A 15,763-nucleotide genomic window follows, 5' to 3' on the forward strand; every position below is an offset into this window, starting at 1 on the left:
TGAAAAGGCCTGGCCAGGTCAAAGGAGACATGTGACTTTAAACTTGGTCGACATTATCGAATCTCCCTACCTGGGGATATTCTTTTTTTTTTTGAGATGGAGTCTTGCTCTGTTGCCCAGCCTGGAGTGCAGTGGCACAGTCTTGGCTCACTGCAAGCTCCACCTCCTGGGTTCACACCATTCTCCTGCCTCAGCCTCCCGAGTATCTGGGACTACAGGTGCCCGCCTCCACGCCTGGATAATTTTTTATATTTTTAGTAGAGAGGGGGTTTCACCGTGTTACCCAGGATGGCCTCCATCTCCTGACTTCGTGATCCACCCACCGCAACCTCTCAAAGTGCTGGGACTACAGGCATGAGCCACTGCGCCCAGCCCCCCTACCTGGGGATTTTAAGAATAAATTGTTAAAAATTTCACAGCAATGATGGAGCATGTCTGTTACTTCACAATCTTGTCAAAAAAGTGTGACCAAGCATTTGAATGTTTGCCAATATGATGGGTGATGATGTTACTGAGTAGATTTATTTTAAAAAAGAATAGTATTTTTATTGTTTTTATTTTCAAAATGTGAATCATTTGAAAGAGATTACAAATAAATACAAAAAAGAAAAGAAAATGTCATCAGAAAAATCCCACCATACAGAAGAAGTTACTAATAAAATCTGGTGAATATCCTTTGGTAATCTCTTTATATGCATTTTAAAACCGTTATTCTAAAATGAGCTCTAACATAAATACAGCAAAGCCTATAAAGTGTACAACTTGATTTTGATTTTTTGTATAAACACCTGTAATTGCTACTCAGATCAAGCTATAGAATATTTCCCGTACCCTTTAAGGTTCCTTGGTTGTCCTTTTCAGTATATACCCTCAGAATTAATCACTATTCTTACATCTATAATAATTGATTTGTCTTGCCTTTTCTTGAATTTTATATATACAGGTTGAGCATCTCTAAATAAAAAATTCAAAATCTGAAATGCCCCAAGTTTGAAACTTTTTGAGTGCCTACATGATGCCACAAGTGGAAACTTCCACAACTGACTTCATGTCACAGGTGCAGAATATTACTTAAAATATTGTGTAAAGTTACCTTTAGGCTGTGTGTATATGAAACATAAATGAATTTTGTTTAGATTCGATTCTCATCCTCAAGATATCTCATCATGTATATGCAAATATTCCCAAATGTAAAAAAAGTCCAAAATCCAAAATACTTCTGGTTCCAAGCATTTTGTATGAGGCATACTCAACCTGTATGTGCAAACATATCAGCTTTCCTGTCTGTCATCTATCACTTACATCTCTATGAGAAACATCCACGCTCTTGCCCACATCTATACGGTTTTAGTCAATTTTTAATTCAAATAAACATTATTAGAATAATTTTAGATATGCAGAGAAATCAGAAAATTAGGACAGAGGGTTCTCATGTGGTCTCCAGTCAGCTTCCTCTATTATTATTACTGTGGTATGTTTGTCACAATGAAGGAACATGGTAATGTACCAACACTGGTACATTACCATGATCTCAACTCTACACTTCATTTGGATTTTTCCTTTTTCCGTTCCAGGATCCCATCCAGGTCACCACATACGTTTAGTCATTGTGTCTGCTAGGCTCCTCTGGGCTCTGAGAGTTTGTCACTTTCCCTGGTTTTGATGACCTTGAGAGTTTTGGAAAGTCCTGCTCAGAAAATGTGTTGAATGTCCCTTAATTATTTTTTTCTGCTATTTTTCTTTTGGTAGACTGGGATTTGGAAGACCACAGAGGTAAAGTGCCATTCTCACCACATCGTATCAAGCGGACATGCAATCAGTGTAACTTATCCCTGTTGATGCTGACTTGTTCACTTGCAGCAGTGTTTGTCCAGTTTCTCCACTGAAGAATTATCTTTCTTACCGGCTTCCTTACTCTACTCCCTGGAAGAAGCGTCTAAATGCAGCCCTCCCTCAAAGGATTAAGAGTTAAGCTCCACCTCTTAAGGGAGGAGTATCCACAAACATTAACCTAAGAAACATATCATTTACAGTCCTGTGAAAGAAAAGAAAGGGCTCTGCGATCAACTTGGAGGTTTGGAAAATAAAAGTGAAATAAAGCTAGACGTGTTCCTTCACCACATTATTTCACTGATTATTATACTAATGCACATCATGGTCTTCCAATTTGGGATATAGAATGCAGAATTTTGCAAATTTATTTTTAACCACAGGAGCACCCCCTCTGACACACACAGACTCCACTTTTGTTCTTGTGGTCCCATTGTGATCTAAAAATGTTTTGCAAACCTCATAATTATCTGGGAAGCTTATTTTAAATTACCAATTCTCAGTAAATCTAAATTAGAATCTCAAGAGATGGGATCTAGGACTTTGTATTTAAAAAAGCACCTCCTCCAAGTGATGCTGCTGTATTTGACCCTCAAAATGTGGGACTCGAGAGCAAGCAGCCCTTGCTGGCCAGAGTTCAAGAACCATAAAGACCCCAGACTGTTGTATTCACCTTTGTTTCATTGATTCAATAAATACTGAAGAACTCCTGGCACTGAGGATACTGAAGTGAGGGAGATGCACAATGTGTCTGCTGTCAGGCAGCTCACATTCTTCTAGGGAGAGGCAGATCCCATTAAAACGTCAACAGCTAATCATGTCACAGGTCAGGGGATAATAAGTGCTCGAAAGAAAAGTAAAGCAAGGTGCATGCGTCAAAGAGTGGCATGTTATTTATAAAGGATTTTCAGGGAAGATCTCTCTGATGATGTGACATTTGAACGGATTTTGTAAAGAAGTAAGGTCACATGTAACGAGGCTATCTGGAGGATTCTAAGAGGCAGAGTGAAAAGCAAGTGCAAAGGCCCTGAGACAGGAGTGGGCCTAGCACCAAGGAATTTGATCACTGCCCTGGAGACTTGAATAGGGAAAGGAAAAGAAGGCAGAGGAACAACATACAGGTCAGAGGGTAGAGAACAAACATACTTATAAGAAGGCATAAAGAGACAATTTATGTGGGGATATACAAATACAATGGGAAGGGTGGAGTCTCTGCAGGGACCCTAAGTCGCATAGTGGGAACTTCAAGTGGCTTTAAACTCCACCTATACTTAGAATATATCTATAACAGGAGCCACTTCTCTTTGGACAAAAAGCAATACACTGTAAAATACAATTTTAAGCAATGTACCCTAGGTTTTGTATGCTTTCTAGGTGGGTTTTTTTTTTTTGGCAGAGCTTTGCTCTTGTTGCCAAGGCTGGAGTGCAATGGCGAGATCTCGGCTCACTGCAACCCCTGCCTCCCAGGTTCAAGCAATTCTCCTGCCTCAGCCTCCCGAGTAGCTGGCATTACAGGCATGAGCCACCACGCCTGGCTAATTTCATATTTTTAATTTTCACCATGTTGGTCGGGCTGGTCTTGAACTGCTGACCTCATGCGATCCTTCCACCTCGGCCTCCCAAAGTCCTGGGATTACAGGCATGAGCCACCATGCCTGGCCCACTTTCTAGGTTTTGTATGCTTTGTGAGAGGATAGAGGTGGGCAATGAGAGATAAAGGGAAACTTATCATGGACAGACAAATGAACGAATCTCAACCACAGAGCTACCTGAAATGTTTTGTGGAATAAGGCAAGGAAATCATCAATCAGCTATAGCTTTACTAATTATGAAATACCGCTGCATGAAAATAAAATGTGAATTACCTTGCACATGCAGAAATGATTAAGCACACAGCAAGCAGGATTGCCTGAAAGAAGACCTCTTGCAACAAACTGGTTTCTAATAGGAAGAACAAAAATAAATAAATTAGAAATCATTGCTGATTCAATCATCTTGGAAGAAAAAATCATCTCAAACTTCCCTTCTACCCACCAAAAAAAAAAAAAAGTTTTGGAACATATGTCAGTTCAAGCAATGTGTCATAAATAACAAGATAAAATTACCTACTGTTATACAGGACTGTCATTAGAAAATTTCTGTAAATAATTACTTTCTTCAATCACTATAAAATAAAAGACTATGCTATTTACACAGTTTACGGCTTGCCTTTTGATTTAATGTTGGGGAAAGGCTTTGTAGAGTTTATGATAATGTAAGAAATCTAACTCTGTGATTGTGATAACAATAATGTCTAAAATCTGTAAAGTGCCTGATAATTCACAAAGAGCTTGTATACATTAGTTCACTTAAACAGCACGACAACCCTGTGAGGTGGATGCCATTATCTTAGTTCTGCAAAGAGAAGAAAAAGACTAAGAGAAATGATGAACTCGTCCAAGGTCACATGGCTATGAGATGTCACAGCCAAGATTTAAAAACCACATCTAGACAGAACATAACATTTTGTCTGAAGTGGGCAGGGAAAGACAACTGCGACTTTGCATAATGGAAGTCTCTAAAGACCAAAAATGAGAACACATATTATGAAATATTTGTCTTTGAAAACTCTTTGCAATCAGTACAATATTTCAGTACCACCAAGCAACAGTAGAAACTGCAAATCATCCAGCAATTATAAGCATAAGAGTTAATTCAATCATGAACCTCAGTATTATTCTAATCACCTTAAATAAATTAAAGCTGGTTTGAGGATTACCACACAAAAAACCTAAAGGAGAATATAAACAGACCTCAACTTAATTTTTGCCAAATGCTTCGAAAGCTCAATTTTGCAACAGTTGTTTAAAACTTGGAATGACTTTATGTTATGAATGCATTTATTTTTGCTATTTATGCCATGAATGAGGATTGAGTCAGCTAACAAAACCTACTTAGCCCATAATGCGGGTGGAATGCTGAAGATTGGCAATTCAAAATATCACAGTAGTAAATTATGTCACTGCAAATGTACAGTCGTTCATGTACATTGTGAATTCAGTTATTGTGGGTTCAATTGAATACTCAACCATCCTTCTAAAGTGTGTTTCTATTCTTAGCCTCCCCTGATTTCATGTGGAATTTGGAAAACATTTCCTCAGAAACAAATCTAGCTTGAAAAACTGCAAAGATCACTAGACTTGGATACTGAAGGATGAATGGGTTTAAATTTGAGATCTACAAAGATATGAGTTGTGTGATTTGGGACGAATTATTCATGGATTCCTTCCTTAAGTGGCCATTTGCTGAGTACCTTTTTCAGCTCAGCTCAGGTGTAACCTCCTTTAGGAAGCCTACCTTGATTCTACTAGCTCCTCCTTGGCCCTTAGCTGTTCCCTCCCTGTGCTCCCATTATACCTTGTTCATATCTCCGCTAACTCTCTTTTCACATTGAATTAAAAATTCTATAATATTTCTCAATATTCCCCCACTAGACTGCAAGCTCATTGAGAAAATAGCATTGATTTCCTGTTCTCTGAGGACAGTGCCCATATTTCCCTTGAGGAATCACCTCTCCCCCTCTCTTGGTACACAGTTTAGGTGAAGTGACTGATTTTTTCTGACTTTCCTCCTAGCATTTGATTCCTTTCAAGCTTTTTGGAGTTTCACATATATCGGGGGAACCCACCCCCAAGATTTCAACATAGGTTCTTTCTATTTTCCCTAAGTGCCAGCCAGTTTGAGAAATAAAGAGTACAAAGAGAGGAATTTGACAGCTGGGCCGCCGGGGGTGACATCACATACTGGTAGGACCGTGATGCCCACCTGAGCCGCAAAACCAGCAAGTTTTATTGAGGATTTTAAAAGGGGAGGGGATGCAAGAACAGGGAGTAGGTCACAAAGATCACATGCTTCAAAGGGCAAAAAGGAGAACAAAGATCACATGCTTCTGAGGAAACAGGGCCAGGGCAAAATCAGAAACTCCCGATATGGGACTAAGTTCAGGGGTGCACATACTGTCTGGATAAACATCTTAACAGAAAACAGGGTTTGAGAGCAGAGAACTGGTCTGACCTTAAATTTACCAGGGCTGGGGTTTCCCAATCCTAGTAAGCCTGAGGGTACTGCAGGAGACCTGGGTGTATCTCAGTCCTTATCTCAACCGCATAGGACAGACACTCCCAGAGTGGCCGTTTATAGACCTCCCCCAAGGAATGCAATTCTTTTCCTAGGGTCTTAATATAAATATTCCTTGCTAGGAAAAGAATTTAGTGATGTCTCTCCTACTTGCACATCCATTTATAGGCTCTCTGCAAGAAGAAAAATATGGCTCTTTTTGCCCGACCCCACAGTCAGTCAGACTTTATGGTTGTCTTCCCTTGTTCCCTAAAATCGATGTTATTCTCTTCGTTTTCAAGGTGCACTGATTTCATATTGTTCAAACACACATTTTACAATCAATTTGTGCAGTTAACACAATCATGACAGTGCTCCTGAGGTACATCGTCAGCTATGAAGATAACAGGATTAAGAGATTAAAATAAAGACAGGCATAACAAATTATGAAAGCATTATTAGAGAAGTGATAAATGTCTATGAACTCTTCACAACTTATGTTCCTCTGCTGAAGCTCCAGCAAGTCCCTCCATTCAGGGTCCCTGACTTCCCGCAAACACACATACTTATCAACAAAGTTTTGTTCATGTGAAACAGGCCCTTCCAAAACCAATAAAACTCAATTATTGGCCTCTTGTCATTAGCCTAGACAGATGTAATCTCTCTCTGCAGAACTGGAAACTGGAAAGGTGTAGGCACAGAGCCACCAGGATCCACCATGGATGGAGGGCCATTTTTCCTTTTCTTTTCTTTTCTTTTTCTTTTCTTTTTTTTTTTTTTTGACAGGGTCTCACTCTATTTCCCAGGCTGAAGTGCAGTGCATGATCTTGGCTTACTGCAGCCTTGACTTCTTAGGCTTAAGTGATTCTCCCACCTCAGCTTCCCAGGTAGCTGGGACTTCAGGCATGCACCACTATGCCCAGATAATTTTTTGTAGAAATGGGGTCTCACCATGTTGCCCAGGCTGGTCTCTAACTCCTGGGCTCATACGATCCTATCACCTCAGCCTCCTGAGTAGCTGGGACTACAGGCATGAGCCACCATGACTGGCTAATTTTTGTATTTTTTGTAGAGATGAGGACTCACTATGTCACCCAGGCTGGTGTGGTACAACCTTTTAAAGAGTAACACAGACACAGAAGAGAAGAGACAACAAAAGACAGAGAATGACAGGATCCTGCACTGTAAGCCTGGGATTTTCATTAAGATGAGCCAATAAATTCTATTGATTAATCCACTTTGAGTTGGGTTTCCATCCACTGGAACTCAAAAATCTTCGACTGATACAATTGATGTATGTGCCTATATCTTTAGCACCTGGAAGAGAACACACATGCAATACCTACATGTGGAGGGCTTAATGGAAGATGGAGACCTTGTTCACCCAGGACTTCATAGCCTAGTGAGAAAGAGGAAAATAAACAGTTTCTATAGCGATATATAGAGTGCTAGGGAATCAAGGCGAAGTGAAGTGCTACCTCCACCAGCCAGAAGGGGGTAGAGAAGGTGCACAGAGGTGGTCTCATTTAACTTGAGACTTGAGGAAGAGTAGGGGGCCGCCCAGGTATAGCAGGTGGGAGAGAGATTCCAGACACAGCAAAGAGCTTATATTTGTTCTTAGAAAACTCTTGGCAAAGAGTACAAAGGTTAACTTTACCTGTCTGAATCTGAATATTCTTATGTGTAAAATGGAGGTAGCACACTTATTAATTGGTCCACCAGCATCATCTCTGTGCATATACGGGCATTTTGGAATTCACAGATGACTATGACCTAGTGCTCATCTTTAGGGAGCTCACAGAGGCAAACATGCAGTGACAGTGCAAATAATGGGCATGAGAAAGAGAAGTCCTGGGAGCTAGGGGAGCACCAAGAAGGGTGAGCTCCCTGGAGGAGGTGGCTATTGAGCCTTCTTAGGTGTTGATAACCTGTCATTCCAACACCTGGAAAGGGAACTATAGAAAAACAAAAAATAAACCAAAACAAAAAAAAACCCTTGAACACTTATCTACTAGCTGCACTAGGAACAAAATGTACAAAGCATATTGATCTTCAGGAATAGAAGAGTGATGGCCAGTGAAGTGAATATTTACGATTTTGTGAAAGCAAATAAACAGAAAATATTTTTTCCATTTAACTTCAATTTTATGTAACAATAACTTCATATTTACTGAGTATTCAATAGACATGACATAGTATGCTAAGTACTTTACATGAATTATTTTAGTCATGACAAGGTGGGAATTATGATCATCTCCATGTAGAGATAAAAATGTTAAGTTTGAGAGGGTTTGGTAAACTGCTTCTGAGTTATAACTAACGAGTAGGGATCTGGGCTTTTAATCTCAGCAAGCCAATGACAGAGTGGGCTCTTTCACCTTGGTGCAGCACCATGTCCAAACATGCTTAATCTGACATTAGCAAACCAGAGATTAAGGGACATGCTTGTTGAATTTATTACAGCTTTACTCTTGCCAGAAAATACCAATGCCTTTATTATCTTTTAGCTTTTACTTGTCAGAAGCATAGCATTAAAGGATGTTCTTTTTGTTGTTTCCTCTTCTTCTTCTTCTTCTTCTTTTTTTTTTTTTTTTTGGAGTCTCACTCTGTTACCCAGCCTGGAATGCAGTGGTGTGATCTCGAGTGATCTCGACTCACTGCAACCTCCACCTCCCAGGTTCAAGTGACTCTCCCTGTCTCAGCCTCCAGAGTAGCTGGGATTACAGGCATGCGCCACCATGCCCAGCTAATTTTTCTATTTTTAGTAGAGATGGACTTTTGCCATGTTGGCCAGGCTGGTCTCGAACTCCTGACCTCAGGTGTTCCACCCGCCTCAGCCTCCCAAAATACTGAGATTACAGATGTGAGCCACTGTGCCTGGCCTCTTTTTTCTTCTTATGTAGTATGTCCAATACACAGCTAAGAATTAAAATAGCAAACAACTGTGTATCTTCCACTTTGCTTTATTGAAGCCTAACATTTTACAAAATACACTCAGAGTTTTTTTTTTTTTTTTTTTGAGATGGAGTCTTGCTCTGTCACCCAGGCTGGAGTGCAGTGCCATGATCTCGGCTCACTGCAACCTCTGCCTCCTGGGTTCATGCCATTCTCCTGTCTCAGCCTCCCAAGTAGCTGGGACTACAGGCGCCCGCCACCATGCCCAGCTAATTTTTTGTATTTTTAGTAGAGACAGGGTTTCACCATGTTATCCAGGATGGTCTCGATCTCCTGACCTCGTGATCCGCCCGCCTCGGCCTCCCAAAGTGCTGGGATTACAGGCCTGACCCGCCGTGCCGGTCTCTGAATGTTTTTTAAGTAAAACACTGCAGATCCAGTGATTTTGATGCCCCTACCATAACACCCAAAGACAGTCATATCCTCTGCAAAGGGTCACCTGGGCTTTGGCAGAGGCCCCATGTCCTCCCTTCCTCTCACAGGTTGGTACCAGCTGCTAAGTGCGTATTAGTCATCTCCAAGTCATTCTCGGGCTCTGAAAGGAATAATTATTTGGGTGTGGCAAATATTTAAAACACCTGAACTCACCTGAATGATCCGAACTATTCTCTTGGAAACGTTCAGAAGCTGTCAACTGGGACTGAAGAGACAAGCTGTGGGAGTTTCCTCCAGAAGGCTGAAATATGATGTGGCTGGAAGAGGAGGTGATCACAGACTCTGCATTCATCTTCCCTGACTCCCAGTCACCAGTCAGAGAAGAACAGTCTAAATCATCTGCTGAAAAAGCAGAGGGGTTCAGTGTGAGTGTGTATGTGTGTGTGTGTGTGTGTGTGTGTGTTCAGTGACTGCTCAATGCACAATTAGTTCCTAGTAATCACAAAAATAGTAACATTGATACAGTATTGCACTGCCATAGTGGGATGGGAGAAGGATTTTTGGATGAGATGAGATGATGTATTCGTCTGTTTTCATGCTGCCGATAAAGACTTTCCTGAGACTGGGTAATTTATAAAGAAAAAGAGATTTAATGGACTCACAATTCCACATGGCTGGGGAGGCCTCACAATCATGGTGGAAGGCAAGGAGGAGCAAAGTCACATCTTACATGGATGGTGGCAGGCAAAGAGAGAATAAGAGCCAAATGAAAAGGGAAATCCCTTATAAAACCACCAGATCTCGTGAGACTTATTCACTATCATGAGAAGAACATGAGAAAGACCCATCACCATGATTCAATTCCCTCCCACCAGATCCCTCCCACAACATGTGGGAATTGTGGGAGCTACAATTCAAGATGAGATTTGGGTGAGGACACAGGCAAACTATATCAAATGGCATTTCAATTTGTCTTCATACTTGAAGGTTGAAGAGAAATATCTTTGGTGCAGAGATAAACAAAGGCCAGCGGCATCTTCAATGACATTGAGGCTTGTATAGATGGATTTAAGGGATCTGTAGTCAGTATATGAACCTCACGTCTTTATAGGACCACTTTACAGCAGTCAACTCCTTCTACTTCTGATTCATTTATTCATTCAACGTTTATTGAATGTGACCATATATTAGAAACTGACCTAGCTGCTGGGATACAGTGGTGAATTAGAACAACATCTCTGTCCTTACATATTGCTGAGTGGCAGGGGAGAAAATATCTTGTGATAAGTGTCATGAAGGAAATTCTGCCTCTATAAAATACATTGAAATGCCTAGATAAAATATAGCAACCATCTGTTTAAATTTTCTTATTCAAAGAGGCTATTTCATACATACATAGCTTCAAGAACATGCACCCATTTTCTCCTATGATGATTCATACATAAATATATTTTACTGGCCCTAAACTTAGCCTGACATTCTCACAAAAAAGTCAAGTTTATTGCAAAAGCATGCATGCAACATCAAGTTTCAAACATGCTAAGATGACTGCTCATAACACTTGGTGTCTTCAATGTGAGGTCACCAAGGAATGAATTTTAATCCTTGATTCTTAGTTTGAGTCAGAGATTAAGGGATCCAAAACTGTCTAAGCCAAAGCTTCCTTGGAAAGGATGAATGTGTTAAGAATGCCTTTCAACCACAGGGAGGGTTAAGCACCACACCTCTGACTCAACCACTGGAAGTCTCCCATTTGGCTCACCTGGCATAAATGTACCTAGGAATTCTCTTGGTTCTGTCTCGAGTGGTCTGTGTCATATTCCAGGGTTTGAGTTTACTCTTATGATCTTGGGTAAGAATTCGAGCCAGTTTAGAGCTCATTGACTTGGAAGCAAAGCCACTCAGAAAGAGTAGCCAAAGTCCTGCTTTGGGATGTAGGTGTTTTCTAAGCTGACATCTAAAAGGGACTGCACATGCCCAACAAATGTTATTTTTCTTTATAGCTGAACTCAAAAGAAGGAAATATTCCCAAAGGCCAAGCCAGGGAAACCTATAACTCTAAGCATGCACTGTGGACAAAGCTTCCAAAAGGGGTGGAGAGAGGGCCTTAAAAGTCATAGTAGTCAAAGGTCTATGGATTAAATGACATTAGGGACAGAAAAAAGGCCTTGGTCTCAAGAGAGGCAGAAAATTAAAACCGAGTTTCTGTAGGGACTCAGAATGCTATTTCCTCAATGAAAGGATGGCTAGGAAAAAAAATCTGCCCACTAGTTCTAGGAGAAGGCATGAAAGCTTATCTATTTGGCCTGTGTAGTGGGTGGGAGGAAAATGTCTCCCTGCTAACATTTTATAAGTAAGTGGGTTTTTAGTTAATTTTTTGTTTGTTTGTTTGTTTTTTTGAGACAGAGTTTTGCTCTTCTTGCCCAGGCTCGAGTACAATGGCGCCATCTCAGCTCACAGCAACCTCCGCTTCCTGGGTTCAGGCGATTCTACTGCCTCAGCCTCCTGAGTAGCTGAGATTACAGGCATGTGCCACCACACCCAGCTAATTTTGTATTTTTAGTAGAGACAGGGTTTCTCCATGTTGGTCAGACTAGTCTCGAACTCCCGACCTCAGGTGATCCACCCACCTCAGCCTCCCAAAGTGCTGGGATTACAGGCATGAGCCACCGTGCCTGGCCTTAAGTTAAAATTTATACTAACCTGGGAAGTAAATATTTTTAAAAGTCTCAGGCTGGTACTAGCCCTGTGACATCTGCCAGAAGCCAACATAAAAGCTCTCTGTGGAAACACACTCTCAGCCCATGCTGCACAGATTTCCCCAGATAAAGCCCAAAGGACATGAGCTCACAATCTAAAATTATAAATTACGCAGGGAGATAATCTCCCATGGGTAAGGAGAATAAATATGGTGCTTCAGAAAAAGATAATCCTGCAGTGGGAGATGATGGGAGTAGCCAGGATGTTACCGTCTGGCTTTAAGCTTTGAGCAGGAGGCATGGTGTTTGGAGAAATTGTCCTAATTTATTTTCCCTTGGGGAAACTCTGAAGACCTGTAAAATTTGTGTTTTTTTTTGTTTTTTTGTGGTTATTTCATACCCATAGTATGTCCTTATTTTTGCTTCTTGTCTAAACAGGACAATTACTTCTATGGTCCATCTAAGCCTTGATTTCATGACTAAGGGAAATGTGCATATCGACTGGGCAAATATTTGGTAAACTTATAAACTGTAAGACACTTAGATGGGAGGGAAACAAGGGAGAATAAGACACTGTCCCAAAAGAAGTTTAAATCTAGGGTGTGTGTGTGCATGTGTGCACGAGTGTGTGTTTGTGTGTGTGCATGTACACATGAGTCAACAGTGGGAGGCAATAAAGAAGGCATCACTTATGGACAGGGGAAACAGACTATCATTTGCTAAAAAGAGATGAAATGTGGTTTTATGGACATTTCAAGGACTTTGGCATCAGAAAGACTGAAACATACATTCTAATACTAGTAACAGGGCAATTTGCATAATTTTTCTGATCCTGAGTTTCTTCATGTAAAATAGGACAGTAATGTCTACTTTTTTACAGCTGTGATAAGTGAAGGAGAAAAGATAAAAATGTAAACATCCCAACATATAGTATAGATGGAGAGAACTGAAACTTCTGTCACTAATAGACATTATAATATAGTCCCTAGTTATGTGACCAAATGTGATAATCAACTTCATGGGGAGTGGGGGTGATAGAAGGGTGCTGATGAGTCATCAAAGGATGTTTCAAGGTGGAAGTGATTTTTAAGAATTTATCATTCAATAACAAAAGAAGCTTATTACTTGACCTTGGGAAAGGTAATATTTACTTTGAATTAGATATGCAGGAATTTGCTATACCATGAAGGGATCCCTAAACCTGCTCCAGACATTTCTAGGCACAGGGTTTATCCCATATGGCTGCTTACTTGCCCTGACTTCACCGTAGGACAGGGTCCTCTCTAGAAGAAAGTGCCCCAGCGGAGGGAAGATACTGTAATCTCTGTCCCCCGCCCCATCACAGAGCTGAACAGGCATAGCAAGAGGGCCTCTTGGAAAGAGCACCTTGACCTGGTGGGGAATAGCCACAGCTCCCAAGAAGGGTTTAGAGACAGGGACAAAAGAAAAACAGGGAGGAAGAAAGGAAAGAATTAAGAAGGTGATTTTTACCACGTAGTAGGAACTTCAAAGGGAACAAGCAGGGGAATCTGAACAGCCCGTTAACAAATAGAAACTTTCTCTGCCTTGATTGCTGTCATTGAATGTCTGGAACATAAAATGACTAAGGAAAGATACCAAACTAGCTGGGAGGAAAGACTGAGGCAGCCCCCAGGTGACATCCTCAGAGAAGATCCTGAAGCCAGAGGAGTTGGGAAGTGGAGCAAAATTAAGAGGGGAGGCAAAATCTGCGTGGATATGGGCCAGGCAGATCTATTTATTCATTCAATGCAGTTATTGTATATACCGCAAAGGCTGCTCTGGAAAAAGGAAGTCAAATTAGATACTGCTCTTCCCTACTCATGATCTGGAGAGGGATATATACGCAAATGAACAATTAGGATGCAATGAGGTAATTGCTACAACAAAGGCTGGAACAAGTTATCCAGTGGGAGTCTAGGAAGGGGTGTCTGAGTCTGTCTGAGGGAAATCGAGGGAGGCTTCACAGAGGAGGCAGTGCTTCAGTGGAAACTGGAAGGATGAGTAGGAGTTCTTCCAGAGAGACGGCAGGAAGAGGACAGGCCAGGCAGAGAGGAAGAGAGTAAGTGGGGATGGGGAGAAATGACAACACACCAATCTATGAGAGACCAAGGTGGGTTCCCAGAAGAGTGAGTCCTCCTGTGTAGCTAGACAAGAGCATGCGAGTGAGGTCGGTCCCAGGAGATGATTCTGTCTGGGCTGCTAAGCAGAGGTCACATTGTGTGGGGTCTCATGTCACACTCCAAGTTATATTGATTCTGTGGGTGATTTACAGTCATTAAAAAAATTTGAGCATGAGTGTAACATGAGTTGCTTTGTGTGTTAAAATGCTCACTCAGTAGTGAGAGATTTGCGAGATTCCCAGTCTCCCATTCTAGGAGCTGAGTGACTATGGGGCTCCAAGAGACACTGGGGTCCTCGTGCAACAGTAGTTCTCAATAGGGGGTGATTTCTCCTCCCTGGGGGACATGGTGCAATATCTTGAGACAGTTTATGTAGTCACAACTTGGAGTGAGGTGAGGGGTGTTACGGGCATCTACTGAACAGAGGCCAGGGATGCTACTAAACACCCAACAGTGCACAGGACAGGTGCCACAACAAGGTATTACCTGTCCACAATACTGTGATGCTGAGGCTGAGAAACCCTGTCATTGAGAGAGCTGACCTAACCGTCTAAGGCAACTGGATCATTAGAGTCCTTCAACAGCTCTGGTAGGTGCTTCAAGTGGGAATCACGTGTCTGTATTTCCCTGGTCGTGCTTACTCTAGTTGAAACACTCTGTTCTCTGACTTCAGAGGACAGATCATAATTTATGATTTTATAATTGTTACAGAAATACAGACAATAGAATACATAACTTGTGTGTTTTTGTTGTCGTTGTTGTTTAGTGTCTGCCTCCCTCATTAGACAAAAGGCTCCATGAGAAAAGGTCACTTCATCTGTCCCAGACACCAGCAATTAGTACCCAGCTCATAGTTAGCATTCAGTAAGTTTTACAGAGAATTCAGTAAGGGGTGGGAGGTTAAGATGTGTAGTGTTGTTACTTGCAAAATCTAACGTAGGCCTGTCATAACAGGGTACAGTAACTATAGAGAAAGTGGTTCGGTATTTGCCACCACGGAGGCTACGGCTGAGCTAAGACTGCGACTTCAAGAGAGGAGAATAGCTGGTGGGCTGGCTTCACCTGTGGTCCCACTCAGCCTGGATACTGAGCTGGGGGTTTCGGACTGGGGAATTCCTACTAATCCTGCAGGCTTCCTTGCACCCCCTCACACATAGCCTTTGGAAGCTTGACAAAGCAGTCTGTGGATGCATCCCTGCTGGTTGCCATAGAGAAAGGAGTGACAGAAAATGAAACATGCAGATCATCCAATAATGACCAAGCTCCTGAGAGGACCCTGGACCATGCCCATCCCAGCACCATGCGTGGTAGCCAAGATGCAGAAGCAGCCTAAGTGTCCATCCACAGATGAATGGATGATGAAAATGTGGTATATGCATCCAATGGAATATTATTCAATCTTAAAAAAAAGAAGGAAATCCTGCCACTTGCAAGAACACGCATAAACCTGGAGCACAGTATGCCAAGTGAAATAAGCCAGTGACAGAAGGACAAATCTTGCATGATTCTCCTTCTATAAGGTAGCCAAAATAGTCAAACTCATAGGAGCAGAGAGTACAATAATGGCGGCCAGGGGTTAGGGGTTGGGGTGGGGAAAATTGGGAGCCATTGTTCAATGTGAATACAGTCTCAGTTATGCTGGAAGGATGAGTTATAGGGATCTGCTCT

The 15,763-nt window shown here is 41.6% G+C and overlaps 1 protein-coding gene across 9 annotated transcripts in view; it reads right to left on the bottom strand.

Annotated features, from left to right (window-relative positions):
* TMEM71 (transmembrane protein 71) overlaps positions 1 to 15,763 on the bottom strand; it is a 50,062-nt gene that overhangs the window by 12,438 nt on the left and 21,861 nt on the right. For 4 of the 9 annotated variants that reach the window (XM_055287300.1, XM_055287294.1, XM_055287297.1 and 1 more), the window contains exons 6-7: positions 9,469 to 9,657; positions 3,696 to 3,771 (exon numbers count right to left, since the gene is read on the bottom strand). In XM_055287300.1, the coding sequence (XP_055143275.1) occupies positions 3,696 to 3,771; positions 9,469 to 9,657 (265 nt within the window). Of the gene's footprint in view, positions 1 to 3,695; positions 3,772 to 9,468; positions 9,658 to 9,917; positions 9,981 to 15,763 lie in introns of all 9 variants that reach the window. The other 5 variants (XM_055287292.1, XM_055287299.1, XM_055287296.1 and 2 more) reach the window with 3 other exon arrangements.

This window comes from Symphalangus syndactylus, chromosome 7 (assembly GCF_028878055.3).
Source record: "Symphalangus syndactylus isolate Jambi chromosome 7, NHGRI_mSymSyn1-v2.1_pri, whole genome shotgun sequence".
NCBI lineage: Eukaryota > Metazoa > Chordata > Mammalia > Primates > Hylobatidae > Symphalangus > Symphalangus syndactylus.